Below are 22,166 nucleotides of genomic sequence, written 5' to 3' on the forward strand. Positions count from 1 at the left end.
AGACAGATGGGACAATAGAAAATAAATAACAAAATAATAAATTTAAATCTACTCATAGCATGAGTCACACTAAATTAAAAGGCAGAGATTACCTAGGGAAGCAAGATCCACTTGCTTGCTACCTATAGAAACTCACTTTACTAAAAACAGGTTGGTTGGGGGCAGTGGCACGTGCCTATAATCCTAGCAGCTCAGGAGGCTGAGGCAGGAGGACCAAGAGTTTAAAGCCAACCTCAGCAACTTAGTGAGGACCTAAGCAACTCAGTGAGATACCATCTCTAAATATAATACAAAAAGGGCTGAGGATGTGACTCAGTAGTTAAGCACCCCTGGGTTCAATCTCTGGTAACAAAAATAGATAAATAAATAAAAATTTAGGCTGAAAGTTTAAAAAAAAAAATGGAAAAAGATAAAACATGTTAGCACTTATCAAAAGGAAGCTGAGGCAGCTATAATACTATATATATAATACTAGTAGGTTTCACAGCCAAGAATATAAAGAGGGCCTTTCATAATTATAAACAATTCAATTCAGCAAGTCAATATAAAATTCCTAAACATTTTTGCACCTAATAGCAGCGTTTCAAAACATATATACACACACCCCAAAAGAAAACTGATTGAACTAAAAGGAAAAGAGACAAATTCACTGATTACAGTGAGATATTTCTATATCTTTTTGATGAGGTGATGGAAAAAATAGAAAATCAGTAGGAATACTTAGGAACAATGCCATCACCCAACTTAACTGACATTTATAAAATATTCTATCTACAGCAGAATACACATTTTTCCAAGTGCACACTTAACATTTCACAAGATAAACTGTATTCTGGACCTTAAAACAGATCTCAATAAATTAAGCCTTCAAATAGTAGTATACTCTCTGATGGCATGGAATGAAGTAAGAAATTAGTAACAGAAAGATATACCGAAAATTCCCAAATATTTGGAAATTAAAAGACTGAAATGTTCTATGGGGCAAAGAAGAAATCAAGAGAAAATATTTTTAACTGAATTAAGTATACTCCATATTTAGATTTTTGGATGCAGCTAAAAGACTACTAGGGAAATTTATGCACTAAATGCTTGTATTTCAAACACAGTTCATGAATTTTGAATATAAAGTAATGATTCTCATGTGTGACTTGAAAAGTCAAGTATCAAGTTACAGTCATTTTCCAAGTAAAACCTGGAATTTATTTTTCAATTCTGTACTGATTTATAATAATTCCTTTGAATATTGGAAGTTTTCCCTTGGAAAGCAGTCAGGTATGGTAGATAAAACAGATTCAAACTATGAATTCTGGCCATAATGGAGAAACCTTGGACCTAGTAACCTTTTCTGATTTTTTTTTTTTTCCTGTGAAGAAGGAATAGGATCACCTATTTCACAAATTGTTCTGAATTGATAAATTAATTAGTACACCTCAAGTAGTTCTGAAATACAGTAGGTACTCAATAAATAGTTATCTTCCCATTTCTGTGGTACCTTAATTAGAAAAATTAGCATTTCAAATAGTACCCATTAATGATCTTGTTATGGTTTGGATGTGAGGTGTCCCCCAAAAGCTCACATGTGAGACAATGCAAGAAGGTTCACAGAAGGAATGAGTGGGTTGTAAGAGTCTTAACCCAGTGAATTAATCCCAATAGGGATTAACTGAGTGGTAACTGAAGTGGTGGAGTGTGGCTGGAAGAGGTGGGAATTAGGCTGTGGCTTTGGGTATATATTTGTATCTGGAAAGTGGAGTCTCTCTGCTTCCTGATCAGAATATGAGCTTCTTCCCTCTGCCACACTCTTGCCATGAACTTCTGCCTCATTTGAGGAATGGAACCAGCATTCTGTGGACCTAAGACCCCTGAAACTACAAGCCCTCAAATAAACTTTTCCTCCCCTAAAATCGTTCTGGTTGGGTCTTTAGGTCACAATGGCAAAAAAGCTGAGTAATACAGACCTCTTTTTCTTGCATGCTTTTTGATATATTCCAGGAACATTAAATTAACTGGTCTTATAGTGAATTTATTTGTACCCTGTTACCTTTAACAATTGTAATAGGCCGCCAGACTCTAAGTTATGTGAAAGGACCATGCTGACTCAAACTAGGAGTTATCACAAATGCCTTTTTAAAATATTCAGGCATTTGCTAATGTTGGTAAGAAAAAAATGTAATTGACAAACTGTCATGTTGCAGTTAATAAATGAGGCATAATTAAAAATTTTCTCTAAAATGTCATCCATTACCTTGCCACTGGTGATATATTTGCAATTAATTTTAAGAAATTTCTCAGTAAATGCTTCTTCTTCCTCAGAAGTTGAAGATACCACTCGTGCAGGTCGGATACCAGAAAAAGTTGAGGAAGGAATTGCTTCTTTTGGATGGACTATATCAGTATTCTTTAAAAAAAAAAAAAAAAAAAAGGTACTTTATAACACTAAATAATAAGCACATTATTAAAGTCAAATAAACAGTTTTCCCCAATGTATTGCTCCTTCTCTTTACATTCTGGAGGTTAGCCCAAAATGTTCTTATATAAAAACATTATAATAGTGTTGTTTATGAAAACAACAGTAAGATCTCAAATACAATTTAAACATTTTTAGGATTTCTTAACAGGGAAATATTTGTGTAGGTATATAGCTATACCCACACATGCACACATACAAAATATGTAAACGAAACATGCATCATCATCTAGAAAACATTAAAAACTACATCACTTATACTCCATATCCCCACCAGCACCCACAGTCAGACATTTATGAATTAAAATGCTGGTCTTCAAAAGATTACATAATACCCATGAGGTTTTGGGAGTAGTTAAAAGGTAAACAACTGGTATTTTCTGCCTAAATACACAGCAAAACCACTTCATTGGAATACTATTAAATTTCAAACTACAAGAGTTTAGTTAGATCACAGTTTAAAATTTTTGGTGCCATAGACCATTTTTGCAGAGCAGCCTATGAATGTCTTCTCACAATGTTATTGAATGGTTCAAATAAAATGTAAAATTCAAGAGAAAACCATTATATTGATACACAGTTATCAAAACATTTTAAAAACCAAATTGGAAATACAGTAGTATACATGTTTCTTAATTAATACACTAATAAGACCTAATTATAATATGTGGTAATTATAATGTTGAATATAATTGTTCAATGACTGAAAATCACATTTTGTGATATTTACAATAGCAATAGAGTAATCTGAAAACATCTGTGCATTATATTGAGGATAATGTCACAGGTATGCCTGTTATTATACAGTTTGTCATTTGTATTCTTATTTATTCATATTCTTAATTTTTTGGGGGGTGGAGGACAGCAGTGATGAACTCGGCACTCAACCACTGAGCCACATCCCCAGCCCTATTTTGTATTTTATTTAGAGACAGGGTTCTCACTGAGTTGCTTAGCGCCTAGTTTTGCTGAGGCTAGCTTTGAACTCTTGAGCCACTGGGATAACAGGCATGTGCCACCATACCCAGCCTCATATACTTAGTTTTAAAAAAATGTCTGACTACACTTAAAAATTTAATATCCAAGTTCACCGACCCTTTAAATTATTACCCACAATTTTCCCACACAGATATTCAATATTCACTTGAACACTGTAGGAAGGCTAAACAGATGCCCTTTAACCTTTTTAAAAATATGTCCATAGAGGGATTTAATGCTTCATTAATAAATGTAACTGCCTTATAAACAGTTTTCATAGTAGCAATATACTTCCCAGGTGTGAGTTAAAATCTGTCACTTTGTAACTTCAACCTAATAGTTTTAATTTGGTTTTTAGAAATAACAAACAAGACGGCCTTCTCTTCAGTCTCACAGACTGTGAGATATTGGAAAAGAGAGCAAACCTTAACACAACTTTTTCTAAAGTAATGAAGAAACCTTACTCCTTCAACCCATATAGGGCAGACTTTTTAAAGGAAATTTACACTTAACTAAATTCTGTAACTTGCCAAATGAGTAAGATGAAGCTGAGATGCAAATCCATGTTGCCAGCACATAAATCAGTAAGTTTAACTGTTATACTATAAACCTTCCCTTCCAAATCTTCCATCAAATGACTGCAAATACGCCAAGAGAAAAATAGCTCAGGTAGAACCACCAGAAAGGTCCACTGCAAGCTGGCAAAAAGCTATCAACACATTTTATGATTGCTCAATTACTTCCAAATTAACAATATTATTATGTACTATGTAACTCCATTCACAAGATAGATAGATAGATATCTGAAGGTACATTATCAAATTCAAATTTTTTTGCTTCCTTAAATGAAAATAAACTGCACTGAACAACATGATCTCCAAGGTTCCTTAAAAGGATGTAATTCCATAACTCAGTGTTTCTAACAATTTTGACTTTTCAGGGTAATGCTATTAAATAGAATACATGAGTTAGCTTGCAAATGTTCAAAATACAGCATAAGAGATCATTTCTTTCAGAAAGGTCAAAGTTGCCCAGAGGAATTATTATCAGACCTTACTACAACTTACATAAATTTACATTATGCAGTGTATCAGTATGTCAATGTAGCTAGTATTGACTGGTACTTATACATGTGATACTTAATAAAATGATTTGAGGCTCATTTGAGGGCTTTCTTACAATTCTCTGGGTACTTTTGTTTTAGCCAACAGAGAGGGAAAGGTTCTTAAAAATACATACATATAAATATCTATCTAGGCTCAATACTGCCCCAAACATTCAAATGTGAAAAACCAAAGTATTCCTGGGACAAATTATTGAAAAAGTTAAATCAGAGTTATTTTTCATGCACTGACTATACATTAAGTATAATTTATATAGTATTATCATAAGTCATTACCATAAACTATTAACTCCAAATTCTTCACTTGCCTTCTTGCCTTGGCTTTATTCTGTTTTTGCCCCTTTGTGGTTGAAAATTTATAGAAATGTTCTCTAGTAACACTGAGGTAATACACAGGAAGTTTGAGGTTTGAGGAGGAAAAGCCATAAAGGCAGAAATACCAACATTTGTAGCTATTTCATGCAACAGATATATGGTAAATAATTAAAAGAAAATGTTTACTCTTAAAGCAATGTATGTTAATTTCTTTGTTTGATCTACTATGAGTACCATTTACTTCCTATACACTACGCATAATCATATCTTTCAGAATTTTATTTACATTCAATTTCTTAGAATCAAGAAGTTGAGAATGCTCAAAATCAAAACCCAAAATAATACAAAAAAAAAAAAAAAAAAGAAATAAAAAAATGCAATTTTAACAACGCCCTCCGTGTTATACAGGAGGCTTTGGATCTGGCTCTGAGCTTTCTAACAACCAGGTTGAATGTAAAACAGGATCAATTTTTACTTCTAATTATAGAAATGATGCTTCTTTCCAGAATCTAGAAGAAAACTGTCACTCAGTACTTCAATCATTTCTTGAGATATTAGAAATATAGGAATTTATTCCAAATAAAGAATTAATATCTTAAAATCTAAATAAATAAAGCCCTATTATAAAGTTCTATATTATCAGATATTAACCATAAAATTTTGTTCTGAAAATTTAAGACCAAGGTATGATTAGGGCATAATCTACTGAAGGTACACAATAAACTATAATTCCCAAATAAGTTGTTGGATTTAAAATAAGCTAAAAGCTTCAAGTTGAACTATATATAATATGTATTATATATTACATAATTTATGTATTATTCATGCATTTGTATGGGTGTCTATATTTATATAACTTTATTATAATATATAAGCTTTACATTTAATAAAGTATATATAAGTTGCATTTATTCAGATATTAGGATTTAATTTTAAAATATTAAAGTTAAAATTCTAATTTTTATAGTATAAAAAATAGGTAAAATACATTTTGATATATTTTTAAAATAGTAGATATTACTATTTACAAAATTAAGTTTAGAAGTACACAGAAAGACAAAGAGAAAGAAGAGGTTGTAACTTATTTAAGTATGACATATGTGAGAGTTATTCTCAGAATAGGACTTGATATGGAAATATCCCTAATCTGAAATCTGAAATGCTCCAAAATCCAAAACTTTCATAGTACTTCCATGAGGCCACAAATGGCAAATTCCACACCTGACCTCAGATGACAGGTTGTAGTAAAAACTCAGGCACATTGAAAATACTGTATAAAATTACCCTCAGGCTACATGTCTAAGTTATACATGAAACACAAGTATAGATATCTAAAAAAGATATCTCAATACATACATGAAAGTATTCCAAAATCAGAAATCTGGTCCCAACCAGAGGTACTCGATCTATATATTCCTTTCATGTGACTGCATTCTAAAGTACAAGGTTTCCATATTGATACAAATAAGATACAACAAATAAACACTGGAAAAAGACCCCACACATCTATCTCTCTTCCTCTCTTATATACATGCACACAGGAAAAAGTCCTTGATAAAACGGTTTTCAATAATAACATTTAATTTACTCCATAAAAATGTAGAATAAGATAAAATATTAAAGATTAAAAAACTAAAAAATTTAAAAAATGAATAAATGTAGGCAAATTAATACTCTGTTTTGTTTCCAGTTTCCTATTTGGTATCCTAAACTTCATCTGCATGAAAATTGAAGCAGAGAAGAAAAAGGACTACAGAAAGATAACAGAGCAATATGGAAGATTCCCTCACAACAACCTAGCTATTTAATATGAAAGGCACAGAAACATATAATTCCTTTCAGAGAGAGTTTAATCAAAATTGTTACATAAAGTCTGGTTCCTGGAAATTCATTTGAAAATGTAACTTATATAGAACACTCATTCCTTAGATATGCTAGATAAATTAATCCATAATGTTAATACTCAAGAGAATGATTAAGTTGATAAGTTGTTGTTTATAAAAGGTAGTGTATCAAAAATGAACTCATTTAAGTGTTCTAAGTATTAGTATACACATATTCACAGACATATAAAATTCAAATTGGATATGTTCTTAGTGTGATAATCTCGTGTGTTACATAAAATTCCTTTTTTACATTAAATTACATAGAGTTGATGAGTATCTTTGGATGATCACCACCAAAAGTTAATCAAGTTTATTTAAAAAATTGAGACTTGACACTTTAACAAAAGGTATAATCTTGTTTTAAACATAGTGAAAGCAGAATGGAAAAATTTGATAAATGTATACACAGTAATATTTCTTCATAGCCATCATGAAAAAAGATATACTTACAGTGGTCTTTTCAAATTCGGCTTCAGATGATGTTGGTGACAGAGGACTTATGGGGCTTAGAGATGGTGAACTCTCAACACTGGAGACATATTCAGGATCAGGAACATATAAAACCTGTAAGAAAACATTCACATAAAAAAATGAGTCAAACAGAAATGTTAATAATTGAATGATGTTGAATAAGCAAATACGAATTAACAAATAGAGAAAAATACAAATTTTCAGATTATAAGAACATTTATTAACATAATGGGTCTATGGAGTAAAAGTAAAGGATATTGAAAAATTAATTCAGATACATTTGATGAACATGCTGCTGAGATATGGTAGGGAAACAATAATTTTCAAATACTATAGGTGTCCATTTTCAAGGCAGTTTGACAATACCTAATAAAATAAAAAATGCACATATCTCTTTGACCTAGCAGTTCTACTCCAGGAATTTACCCTACAGAAACACTTATATATAAATAAAATTAGATATGCATAAGAGTGTTCATTGTAGCCATGTTAACATCAGCAAGAACAGAAACTGCCTAAAGCTTATTGTGACTGAACTGACATATACATCACTATGCACACATGAAAAAGTCTGCTGTGCTTAATTAGAACATTTTCCAATAATCAAAATTAAATTTTAAATGAAGAAACAAAAAAAAGCCCTAAAAATAAAAAGGATAGAATATTTCTAGAAGTAGAGGAACCTGGTAACTGGAACTGGCTGCTTCTGAAAAGGAAATTGATGAGAAAGAAGAAAACATTACCTTTAAAAATGTTGGCATTTTTTATCTTATACATGTATTATTTAAACATTTTTAAAAGCTCTTTAAAACTATATTTGGAAAGATAATTTACAATTATTTTAGTATATCCTAAGAAACTCAAACAGACATAAAGGACAATTTTGTAGAAAACAGAACAAATCTCACGAGATTTATTCTAATCCTAAACCATCCATAGTATCATTTATGATTTGTTCAAAGCATTCATAAAATCATTCTTATCAATATTTTCTACATTACTAACTACAAGCATTAAAGACTTTCTACTTAATGATTCTAAACATCAACACATTTAAAAGAAAGTAATACCTGTCCAGTAACAACTGCTCGGGAGAATAACTTATTTAGTTGAACAAGCTCGTTGGGTGTTGTATCAAATTTCAGGGCTATACTATTCAAAGAATCCCTCGATTCAACCTGTTTAAGAAAAAAATGTAATAAATCATCTCAATCTGTTAGAACAAAAACTACTATAGTATTTAGTGAGTACTAATATATCTAGAAAGCAATCTTAAACTTGATTAATAAAAGTAATTTTTATCTTTGGAGACATTTGTCAAGAAATATTATGTTTTGTTAACAAATAACCTCAACTTATTATAGAGTATACGCTTATCAAAATATATGTGTGCCTCTAATTAAAGCTATTTCAAAATACCAAATACAATTTACAAAACATAATTTGTATTTTACAAAGTCATTTAAATACTAAATTATTCCTTTACATAGTTTCTAAAATATATGGAACTTCTCAAAACATAGTCATTGTATTTTAGTAAAGTATACTTGTATTAAAATAAAAATGCCACTTTTAATGATTTGTCCGTATATATTCTTCCATTTATATATATAAATAAGAAAAAATATTTGAACCAAGGTTGAGCAATCTTTTACTGAATCAATATAATTTCATGAATATATTTAGAGAAACTATAAACAATGAAATTTTACCAATTATCCTACAAAACTCACTTGATTAGTCAATATATTCTAGTGAAGTCCTCCTTATTTAAGGCATGTGAGAGTTCTGAAGAGAATACAAATAAGTGCAAACAAGTGATTTTAGTCTAAAAGGGATTTATAATCTGATTGGAAAACAAGATAGATAGAAATGGTTATATGAAAAATGAAGAACAATTTAAAATGGAACAACAAATACAACTAAAGCTTGAGTACAGTGTACTCATATCCCTAACTGTCCAGGAAAGAGTATAGAAAAGATTTAAAGCAAAGGCTTGAAGCGGGGGAAAGACTGAGAAATTCAGAGAAGGAAAAGAACTTTCAAAGTGAAGATTCAAAGCTGAGTCTTGAAGATGGGGAAAGAATGAGAAAGAATGAGAGAAGAAAATAAATTTCAAAGTGAAGGTAAGAGACAGGGTCCAGAGGCCGAAAAATATAAAACACATTTGTGAAATACCTCCCCTTCCTCCTAAACTATCCAGAGTATCTTCCTGAAGCACTGATTTTTAAAAAGATGATTAATGAGAATTGAAACTCTTAAAGGACAGGATTGAAAAGGTATTTAAAATTAGGTTGAAAAAAACCTGGAAAGTTAGGAAAAGAAAACTATTTTAAATAATATATTTTCTTTAATAGTTTTTATAAAACCAAACTTATGCAAATACTTGGGTTACTAATCTAGCTCTGCATCCTTCCATCTGTGTGAACTCCCTTACCTACACAATGAACTGATATATCAACTAACTTTATTGAGAGAATGAGAGTTCTCTGCAACAAAATCATTTTGCAGTAACATCTATTAAGTTTACGTAGGACTCTCATATTTTCATAACTGTCTTGTAATTATCTAATTGTCTTATATTCCTTATTTTATCCTCATAATGCCTATAAACTAGGATAATGAAAGGTTAAAAAAACCTAATGGTTATAAATCAAAGGAATTAGTTTAAGGGCATATTATGGTAACAAATCTAAGATCAATGGGACAAGAGAATGAATGTAGAAAAACCAATATAACATTACTGCAGATTAGGTTTAAGGTAAATAAATGTAAAGAAATAGATTAAGGTACACAATTTTCAACTGAGATATAAGAGTTTTTAATACATGGATTAAATGGAGTTTTTATAGTAATAGTAGTAGGTCAGGGAACCAAATGTGAATAAGCAACTGATACCGACTCTAAAAATTCCAACCTAGATGAATAACAGACTGAACAGAAATGAAATAAAAAAATTGGTATTATGCAAGGAGGAAAAAGAGGTTTGGTATACTTTTTAAATATGAAGTGAGAGTAGGAAATGCAAGAAACACAAAAATCAAGCCTAGAAAACATTTAACCTTACTCCAAGTAGTTTCTACAGTAAAGTTATTAAACTCTGCAAGTAATAGAATCAATAGTAGAAAAAATGAAAAGAAACAGGATAACTCACATTTGGAATCAAGAAGAGATGAAAAGTCAGTGATGTAGATGGAAGATACAATCAAAATAATAGCAAGCATACCAGGGCAGCAGCCGGGGTTGTGGCTCAGTGTTAAGAGTGCTTGCCTACCACATGTGAGGCACTGGGTTTGATCCTCAGCACCAAATAAATAAGTAAATAGTTAAAAAGAATACCAGGGCAATGAAGGATAATGATAGTAAAATGTAGTACAATTAGTTTTAGGAATAAAGTAGGGTTCTGGAAAGAGAAAAAAGAGACAGGGGGAGAGGATATAGCTAAAGATAACTAAAGACAGAAACTTTTTCTGGAATTTAAAAGAATGATATGATTCCTTAGACTGATGATACACAATAACATAAGGTAAATAAAATAAGCTAAATCTAGACTTACCTATGCCACTACAGAATTATAAAGACAAAAGATGAAACTTTAAAAGCAACTAGTAAATCAAAAAGATTGCCTACAAATGTACAAAAATAAAATGACAACAGAAGACACAAGATAATGGATTACTGCCCACTGTCCAAAGGCTGGCAGATAAATAACTATCAACTTAGAAATCAATAAATATTTCAACTATGATGTTTAATATGATTTTGAGAAATGACAGGCAATGAAGATTTTTGGTATATAATATGATTTTCCAGCTTCAAGTCCTCACTGAAAAAACTATTATAGACCCTCAAAAAGAAAAGTAAAACTAGAAAGAATGATCAACAGAAAGCAACAAGAAAAAAGGTCACTGGGTTTGATAATTGGAAAAACATTTCCATAGAAAAATATGGGAATATTAAGTTAGCAAGGAAAAAAAAATATGTATAGCATTTTTAAGTTCTACTTTTGATTCAAACTGAATGATTTATTCTGATTTCATAATTAAAATGGTATGTATGCAAGTACATATAAATGTAGATATATACATACACACACACAAATATATATATATATATATATATATATATATATATATATACACATACATATGAGTTTAACTGTAAGGTTACCTTAAGTACCATGATTAATTTTATTGACACTACATACAAGTGTCTATAAATATATTTAAGCTAGATCCTAAATAGTAAGAGAGTATAAAACAATAATTTCTTAAGTTTTAGAAATATATGGTTCTTTTAGAATCTGGCATATGGAAAACAGGATAATAAAATGAAAAAAAAAAGTCTAAAACACCTGTCAGATGTTTAATATGATTTTCAGGAAATACTTGATTTCCTGAAGGCAATTTATAATGATAGGGGAAAAGATTTCAGGAATTAACCTTTTCTGCAAAATAATGGTTCTTAATTTAATTTTAATTTTACAACAGATAACCCAAGTACTTTGAATACAAAGAATGTTAAATTTCTAGATTCAAAACTAACAAAAATTTTACAAGTCTTCACTATCATGATTATATGAACAGATATTTTATACCTTATAACTATCATTTGATGCCTTAATAACATAAGGAATAGATCAAATTATTTTATTCACTCTTACTACTTAAACATATTCTCAACTTTTCCATTATGTACAATTTTAAATTTATAACATGCTTTAATATTAGATTCTTTTGAGAGTAGTAAATTAATTCTACTTCTTAAACTGACTGATTTTTAACCTTTTAAAAAATAATCCAATATCTCAAATTGTCAATTATATATTACACGAAAATTGAGTAAGCTCGGAATTTTGATAATTTGTTTAAGGATTCATGGAAAATAACTAAGACTCATACTATAAAGTTTCATTTGAAATTGCTGTTTTCTTCATGATTAATTATAATTTATTAGAAAAGCATAAAATAAAATTAAGTAAGCTCAGTTAAAATAGTTTCTTTACATGTCAAGATTATCTAAATAAACTTTCAACCAAGTAAGCAGTGACACTATATACCAAAGTCAATTTCTCACTTCAGTTTCCTATAATAACAAGAAATGGAAAAAAAAATTGACAGCAGGAAGATTTGATTGTCATTTCAAGAAACAGAAAAAAAAGTTGCACTTTCAGAGCTAAAAAAACTTAAGCTATCAACTTATCTTTTTGGTTTTTTATCTGTCATTAACATTATCATTAGCACTCTTGGAAATAATGATGATCACATTTCTGAAAAAAGCACATATTGTCCTAAAAGTCTAACCTAATAGAATTATTAAAGCGTAAGAACTTTGACTCCCAGTAAATTATTATTAATATTAAATTTAACTTGGTGGAATAACACTTTGTAGCTCACAGTAAGATTTCTCATTAAGGAAAAAAAAATCCTAAAATGCAATTAAGAACTTAAGTGTTATTATTAATAAAAGTTATCCACAGGGAAGTACAGATTTTTTTAAAATAAGGCAATTAACAATATTTCCATATTTGCAGTAAGAACAGAAAATGTCTTAAATAAGATGATTACAAAGATAAGTTCCAGTTTTAAAAGCAAATAACTTACAGTATACTCAATAGTCCCTTTAGGTTTCTGAAAAGACATCCTTCTCCCATCTTTCTTGTCTAGGGTCTTTTTTTGGCCAGTGTCTGAAAAAAAAAAAAAAAAAAAGAGGCAAAAGTCCTATTAAGTTCATTTCCTTTCAGAGTAATGTAAAGGACTGCTGAATAGAATTCATTGGGCAGATATCTAATTCACAAATAATACAACTTGCTCTCTCAGATTCTCTGATCTGGAGAAAAAAAATAACTGTCAAAAAATGGAACTGATCATTACAAAGCATTATAACAATTAGAAGTCAAATCAAAACACAAGTAACTGTCAACAGAAAAATTTATACTACAAGTTATTAAAAACTAGATCATGGGCCATGGCTTTCTACGTATTTAATCTGTTTATAAGCTACCTTTGAAAAGATATTTTAAAAAATATACTTGAAGATATATATACATTTTTATGTATTTGTGTGAGTACATGTATATATACACACGTCTTACAGAATCTTCTCTAAAATATATTGTTATTTTCCTTATTTAAGCACTATGAAGTAAATTAACATTCACATAACATTTCATTTCATGTATTTAATTTTAGATTATGTACTGATTATTTTTCATTTGCTTATCATGACATTTCATTTGGACATTTTCTTATCATAACATTAAGCTACTTGTTTCAGTTTAAACTCTGCCTAAGGTTAACTTTATCTATACTTCAATGCAATGACTACCATGAATTAATAAACTACTACTCTTATCTAAACCCTTAAAAATGAATAAAATGGAAATTTCTGAAATGCTAATTTAAAAACTCAAAATAGTAAATAGAAATGAATGCTACGTTTACCGAAGATTAAAAACTAAAGTTTTCAAAGACAAGTTACTTTCACCTCAGCTGAAATAATCAAGAAGAATGTATGTTTCACTGTTCTTCCTTTATCCAAACTTAACTGATATTTTAACCACACTAGTTTATTTACATGTACCTAAGTAGCTCAGTTGCTGGGCAAATAGTTTTAGTGAAGCATATAAATAATAACAACAAAGTCTGAACTCCCCAAAAGCCAGTTAGTTCTTCAATGCTTAAGAATACTATTCTTAGCCAGATGCCCTGGTGCATGCCTGCAATCCCAGCAGCTTGGGGAGACTGAGGCAGGAGGATCAAGAGTTCAAAGCCAGCCTCAGCCAACAGTGAGGCACTAAGTAACTCAGTGAGACTCTGTCTCTAAATAAAATATAAAATAGGGCTGGGGATATAGCTCACTGGTTGAGTGCCCTGAATTCTATCCCTGGTACTCCCCCTCCCCAAGATTACTGTTCTAAATCTTTTTGATTACTCAGGACAACCCAAGTCTCATTATTAATTACATGGTATCTTTACATTCTACACAGTATCTGGAACAGTTTTTAAAATTATTATCTGTTTTTAATCTTTCCCACTAAAAAAAAAAAAAAAAAACCAATAAATTTTCCATAAGGGAAAGTAGGCAGTTAACAATTCAAATATTACAACTTCAGTGGAAGTGTGTATATGTACACATACATACACATTCAACTTTTGTGTCCTATACATTTATTCTTCAAATTTGAAGAGAAAAAAGACAAGAAATCAGGTGAAAAAAGTGGGCCAAAGATATGGTCAGAAAATTCACAAAATGTTACAAAAATGGCTCTTAAGTTTATTAAAAGATATTTAATGTCACTCATAATTTGAGAAATGCAATTTTAAACTGCAAGATATATTTCTCCCCCATAGGTTTGGTAAAAATTCAGAAACTTGCCCACACACTACAGAAAGCAGATATTCTTCCATATTTATGGTTGCAATGCAAAATGCTACAATTTTTATGTTATTAAAATAAAATAAAAGAACGTTATTTTTCTTCATCAGAATATTTTAATCTTTTCTACATTGAATAAGTTATATTTAAATCTGCTTCTCTGATGGGAAAATAAAACATTAAAATATTTTAAATTATTTTAAATAGCAATTTATTACTGCATTTTCAAAAATGGCAAGGGAGTCAAAATCATTTTATTTTGCAATTTAAGTTTCTCAAGCAATGCAAAATACAATTATAGATTACTTTTCACTAATAATATATCTCTCCTTAATTGATTTTAGCAGTTACCAATAGTCTATAATTAACTTTGTCTAATATCGGTTGGGCAACCCTTATTTGAAATTATTGGGACCAGAAGTGTTACAGATTTTGGATTATGTTGGATTTAGGGATATTTATGTAGGAGATCAGAAAGTTTCAAAATTCTGGAGCAGTTCAGACTTCGGAATTTTGGATCAGGAATACTCTACCTCTAGTAGTTTTTCAACCTATGTTTCATAATCTCCCAAGAGTGCATCACACATTTAATCACAAGAAAATTACAATTACTCTAATTTTCAAGAACTTACCATGAAATGCAGTTTGGGGCAAGAAAACTAATTAATATAATAATCTCAGAGTTTAAAGTTTGAAAACAAACTAAAATATTTAATCATTTAAAACTAAGATATTTTGTAACAATTTTATTATAAAAATAGTCCTAAATTTTAATTACCAATATTGTTTTTCATAAATATAAATGCCAGAACACAATCAACTATTTACTTTTTTCTATCAATATGACAATACAATCACAGAATCACAGTATCTGAGAGTTCAAAGCGATCACCATTGTTACACAGTATGGGCTCTTCCTGAAGAAGTTTAAAGTACCCTTTAAAGACAGCAAATATGAATCTGGTTGGGACCTATTTTACCTCACAAAATTTATTGCAGTTTAGAAATATATACTTTGACCCAGCTATCCCGCTCCTTGGTCTATACCCAAAGGACTTAAAATCAGCATGCTACAGAGATACAGCCACATCAATGTTCACAGCTGCTCAATTCCCAATAGCCAGATTGTGGAAGCAACCTAGATGTCCTTCAATTGATGAATAGATAAAGAAACTGTGGTATATATATACAATGGAATATTAATCAGCCATAAAGAATGATAAAATTATGGCATTTGCAGGCAAATGGATGAAATTGGAGAATATCATGCTAAGTGAGATAAGCCAATCTCAAAAAACCAAAGGACAAATGATCTCCCTGATAAGCGGATGACGACACATAATGGGGGGTAGAGGTGGGCGAGACTAGAGGAAGGAGGGACTCTATAGAGGGGAAAGAGGGGTGGGAGGGGTGGGGGGGAAGGGGAAAAAAATAACAGAATGAATCAAACATCATTACCCTATGTAAATGTATGATTACGCAAATGGTATGCTGTTACTCCATGTACAAACAGAAACAACATGTATCCCATTTGTTTACAATAAAAATAAATTAAAATTTAAAAAAAGATGTTTCTTAAATTAGATTATAAGCTTGAGTGACAGTGGGTTCAGCAGATAAGCCACAAGTCAAGGAACTTGGACAGGCATGCCATACCACGTTCTTGGGAACCAAGGCAGGGACGCCTCCTGTTTCTGGGTCTAGCATGGAATGTACAGGAGGGACACCTTCCTACATCCATCTCTCTTGGACATCAGTACCACTGAGGGACGCCCAGGGTATTGACAGATGCTGGCTTTATCTTACCAATGGGAAATACTCCCTCGCTGGGTTTTAAGTTGTCTGGGTTACTGCCCAGAGTCTGGCAGTTTTTGACCTTTCCCATGGCCGCTGATGGAAGAAGAGACAAAAAAATTACCAGGGACTAGGAACATAGCGGTCAAAAGTGCCAGAGGTTTAAGCTTTTTGCCTTTCATGATCAAAACGACAATTTCCTTGCTCCTTTGCGACCTGTCTGATATCCATGTGGGATGTAAGCTGCATAAGCAAGTGCCCAAACCCAGCGAGACCAGAGGGGAGAAGTGTCACTTTAAAATCCAAGCAGCTTTGGGACATAAAAGCCTGTTTTCTCTTTTCCTTCTTTTCTGGTACTCTGGAATTATGCTCTTCCAATAAGTCCCCCCTCTGCATGGTCTTCTTGTCTCTCAGGATGGACACAGGGAAGAAAAATGGAAAGAGCCCAAATGGGTAAGTTTTCTTTTTCTTAAAAACCTTTTTCTGAGGACTTCCCAGCCGTCGCTCCCCCCAATTCTTTAAGAATCTGGGCTGACTGATCTAATGGGAAAGTGAGCTCTGGGCTGACAAAGCTCTTGTGCCCCTTCGCTAGAGTAATTACAACGTGTCTTTTTTTTTTTTTTTTTTTTTTTTTTTTGTCTTCATCTTTTTCTGAACTCAAGTTTTCTGATTTTAATGATGAATTCACCTTTTCTCTGGAACCAATTAGTCTTTTTTTGTCTAACTGAAGCTTATGGCCCTCTGTTTTTCTTTTCGCTGTCTTTATTTAGAGGCCAGGCGTTCAAGAGTTAACTCTCCAATACTCAAGAAAAAGAAAGACACCTCCTTGAAGAGCCCTAAGCTGGGAAAACACAGAGGTGATGTGAGGGTGAATCTGCCCCATTAAAGGATGAGTGGCCAGGTGAACCTCTGACCTCGGCATCCCATGACTGACAAGACTCTGGTCCTACTGGTCCCAGCTTCCCAGGCTCTATTTTAATTTCTGAGGGGCTAAATTTGACAGTCTATATAATAAACCTTCATGGCTCTTTTGTAGCCTACCGTGGAAGTCATACCTGGCAAAAAGCTATAAAATCTTTGTCTGCTGTTGATTTTTATGTGTAGGGAATACACCTGTGTATTCCAAGTCATGTCTACATGTCTGCTTGTGTCTGTATATCAGATACATGGTACCAAAATTGGCATATACAATACTCATAAAATTTAAAAAAAAAGGATTCAAAAATATATATATACTTACTTGTGGTCTATTTAATAATAAAATAGCAGATAATGTTTATCAACTCTTTATTACATGCCAAGCACTTTTATAAGTACTTCACATCTATTATTTCTAATTCACTGACCCTGTTAAATAGATATCATTCTTATCCCCATTTTACAAATGGGGAAACTGAAACAGAGAATTAACAGCAACTATACAACAAAGAAAACACTGATGGAATTCAAACTTAGTTTGGCCTGAAATAGTAACTATTTTGCTATTTAAAACTACTCACTAGAATATCAGCTTCATGAGGGCAGAAGATATGCTTGATAGTCACCACTGTAGACCAGTGGTTCACAACCACAGATGATATCTGCCCTCTGATCCCCAGAAATAGCAGGCAATGCTTGGAGACGTCTGCTTACTCAAATTGTGGGCATGTTACTATTATCTAATGTACAGAAGTCATGGCTATGTTAAAAATTCTGTAATGCACAGGACAGTCTTCCATTACAAAGATTCATCAATCACAAAATGTAAATACTGCTGAGGCTGAGAAAGCCTGTTAAATACTCAGAACATAGTATAAGGTATGGTATACTACTGGTGTTCAGTAAATATTTGATAAAGAAATGACTAAGACTTTCCCTGAAATCATCATGTTGATTATAATGAAAAGATAAATGGAGTTAGATTTTACCACACTATTATCAGAAGTCAAAATTTGAATTATGTAACACATATGTTCTCTCCTAAGATGAATACTACAAGTTTTGATATGGTGTTTTAACAGGTTAACCGAAAATATTTTCTGACTTCTATTCTAATTTTCATTTACTCAAGTGGTTTTTAGACAGTACTGATTAATTTGCCAATAAAAATTTTTATATTTTATTCTTTTGTTACTAATTTCGAGCTCAACTGCTAGGTGGCAAAATGAAATATTCCAATTCAAACCTTTGAAAACTGTTGAAACTGGTTTTATGATCAGGTGTAAATTTAGCAAATGTTCCAAATATGCTCCAAAAGAATGCATATACTAACCTGTTGGATGTAGTGTGTTTATGTCCCTATCCAGGTGATCAAGTTTGCTACTGTGTTGTTCAAAACCTCTGTGTCTGTATTGATTTGCTTTTGTGTGCTTATTCTGATGGAAGTTGTTAAAATCTGCTGCTATGACTATGGATTATTTAATTTTTCACATCTCCTCTACTTTGCTTTCTGCATTTTGAGACCATATTATTAGGTTCATATAAAATATTATTATCTTCCTGGAAAATTGAATGCTTTCTCAGAATATTCTAAAGTTGGCTTTGCCTAATGTTAATATATCAACTTTCTTTTCATTACCATTTGCCTTTACTTTCTAATCTCAATCTTTTTGGATCTGTATGCTTTTGATATATATCTAAGTAGGTCCTTTGTTATTTCTATTTATTCTATTTCTTATTTGTCTGCCTGTTCTCCTAATCTTCTCTCCTTTCTTTCATTCTTTAGATTATTATTTATTAAATTTTCATTTTGCTACCATTAATTTGGAATTTATATAGTCTAATAATTCTTTTAGTGGTCATTCCAGAGATTACAGCCTGGATTACTGACATATTGATCAGATTTCAATATTAAGTAGTATTTTTGTTATCCTTTCAGACAAGGATATTAAAAACTGTGTTACTGCCAAGATTTACATGCAATATTTTGTTACATATTTTAATTACATATGAGTATATAAAAATCATCAATTATAACATTTTTAGACAGACAACATTCATTTAGTTTTATCCTCATAGCTATCACCTTTATTGCATGTCTGGGTAATTTCAAGGTCACAATAATTCTAGGTTGACAAGGACTCTTAACATTGTAAAGATAAAATCAGTTTCTACTGTTTTCTGTGGAACATCAATATCAATCTTAATACTACATCATTCAAGGTTTAAGATTATTTCTTCAAATTGACTGTAAGTTTTTTTTTTTTTTTTTTTTTTTTTTGGTCTTTAGTGTGGTTTCCACTAGGGGCTCATAGGTATTTTTGAATTTGCATTTGTGAAATAAAGTCTTTCTTCTAATTGGAGTTTTCAGTAATTCTCTCTTTAATGTTTCTGTACCATTCTTTCTTCCCCTTCCAGGATTCAAAACTTCTATGTTAGAACTCCTCATTGGATCTTTTATTGAGCTTACCCTCTCTCCTCTATATTCCATTCTTTTGTCCTCTGTTTATTCTGGATATTTTCTTCCAACTTATCTTCTAATTCATTAATTCTTCTGTGTTGTCTAGATTGCTCTTAAATCCATCCACAAAAGTCCTAATTTGGTGAATTATATTTTTCAGTTATAAAATAGGCATTTTAGTTCCTATTTTTCTAAAATATTCTCAATTAGCTGAGAATTCTCAACACAGCCATATTAAATCCAATAACTATATCTAAAGTTCCTGTAGGTCTGATTCTAGTCACTGCCGTTTCTTATATCTTGTTTTGCCATATACCTAATTATAATTTGTGTGAATACTAAATTTGCAAAACTTTCTACAGAAATAATTTGACACAGAGAATTGTGTTTCTCTAGAGTATTAGTGTTTGGGTACTGTCCTTGTATCCAAGGACTTTAGTTACCAGATTTTGTTAATGAAACTGTAGAAATGCTTTTTGGGGGGAGGGTACCATTAAACTCAGGGGCACTTGACTACTAAGCCACATCCCCATCCTATTTTGTATTTTATTTAGAGACAGGGTCTCAATGAGTTGCTCAGCACCTAGCTTTTGCTGAGGTTGGCTTTGAACTTGTTGATCCTCCTGCCCTGACCTCCCCAGCCACTGGGATTATAGGCCTACTCTACTGCGCCCGGCTTAACAGATGAACTTTTGAAAGAAGGAATCTTTCACTGTCTTTACTCCATCATCTCCTACTGATTCCACAATGCACTGAAATCACTTCTCTTTTCCAGAGTTCACTACATGTGCTTTGGAGATTTGGAACAAATACATTGTTTATTTGATGGATTTACTTATTTATTTTTTTTACAGGGGTTGGGAGAAGGGACTGGGGTTCAACCCAGGGCCCTTAACCACTGGGCTATATCCCCAGTCCTTTTTTTTTTTTAATTCTGAGATGGAGCTGCACTAAACTACCTAGGGCTGTGCTAAGTTGCTGAAGTTGGCTTTGAACTTGTAATCCTCCTGCCTCAGCCTCCTGATTGGCTGGGATTACAGGTGTGCACCACTGAGCCCAGCCTGATGGATTTATTTTTTCTTTCAATTTTATGTTACTTAAACTTTGTGAAGCATCCAATCAATTCCTTCTGCATGCATCTCTATACCTTTATTTGGAAACATTACACCTCTCTTTGTCTCCTACTCACTAATGTACCCCCCTTCCATAACCCCTCCTCCATCTACCCTTAAATATTAACTAAGGGCTTTTGGGTGGTCCTAATCTAGGTGAAAGTGTCATGATATTAAAGTCTATAAAGCCCTGCTACTTAAAAGTATATTCCAGGAACCAGCAGCACTAAATCAGCTAGGAATTTGCTATGAATGCAGGATCTCAGGTGCTTTATCAGACGAGCTGATTCATGATTGATTTGTATGCACAATAAATTTGAGAAATACAAAAATGGAGATTCTAAAGGAATCAAACTTGCTGACTGGATAATTGACAAAAGAAAAGGTCTTTACTAATAACTCCCTATTTAATGACAGCAACACTAAGAGTTTTCAAATTTCTGTCAAATAATATAATTGTTTCTAAACTAGTCATTGTGATAGACTATATTATTGTTATGCTGTATTTCTCCACAGGGAGAAATAAAAAATATACATCATCATCCAACTGATTTTACACATAGCTATATAACTTGCTTTGCCCAATGGAATAAGAACAGAAATGGTATAACTTTTCCAAGGAGAATTGTTGGAGCTGATAATACATTTGTTAGTTTTTCTTTCACTCTATCTTAAGACCAGAGATGTTCTATACAGGGGTTGCTCCAGCGACATGAAGTCTAGAGAAAAGACGTAATTCCTAAAAGATTATATTCCACATACACGAACGTGTGATAGGCACACAAATCTGACTAGTTCTATTTGTGCTCCTGGTTAAATTACTGTTCTTTGAATATAAAAGAACTATTCAACAATTTATGTACAGAAAGCAAATTACCTTCCAGAGGAAAAAGAAAACTGTCTTGTATGAGACGCACTCTACTGAAACATTATTCAAAACCACAAGAGCTAAGGTACGTCAATTATATCAAAATATAGTCTCAAAATGATAAAAGAATAGAAAATATTGAATAAAAAACTTTAATTATAAAAATGAGGTTGAAAATTTTACAAACATGGAAATGTAAACATAATATAATGAGAAATATCAGGATGTGAGAAGAAAAATGGGAGATGAAATTGCTAATCTCATATCAAACATGTTTAATATAGCCCACCTAAAACTAAAATAAGATCTATTTATGTTTTTAACGGGTTACCAATCTGTTTAATATTTTTTTGAGAATCTATTCATTACCATGAGAAATTAAAATTACTTTCTCAT

At 31.6% G+C, this 22,166-nt stretch overlaps 1 protein-coding gene across 9 annotated transcripts in view; it reads right to left on the reverse strand.

Annotated features, from left to right (window-relative positions):
• The window catches only part of Oxr1 (oxidation resistance 1), a 420,876-nt gene that overhangs the window by 52,225 nt on the left and 346,485 nt on the right, over positions 1–22,166 (reverse strand). For all 9 annotated transcript variants that reach the window (XM_047543799.1, XM_047543803.1, XM_047543808.1 and 6 more), the window contains 4 exons: positions 12,844–12,926; positions 8,311–8,418; positions 7,220–7,333; positions 2,246–2,398 (listed from right to left, as the gene is read on the reverse strand). In XM_047543799.1, the coding sequence (XP_047399755.1) occupies positions 2,246–2,398; positions 7,220–7,333; positions 8,311–8,418; positions 12,844–12,926 (458 nt within the window). The remainder of the gene's footprint in view (positions 1–2,245; positions 2,399–7,219; positions 7,334–8,310; positions 8,419–12,843; positions 12,927–22,166) is intronic.

The sequence above is a fragment of the Sciurus carolinensis genome, chromosome 1 (assembly GCF_902686445.1).
Source record: "Sciurus carolinensis chromosome 1, mSciCar1.2, whole genome shotgun sequence".
NCBI classification, from domain to species: Eukaryota; Metazoa; Chordata; class Mammalia; order Rodentia; family Sciuridae; genus Sciurus; species Sciurus carolinensis.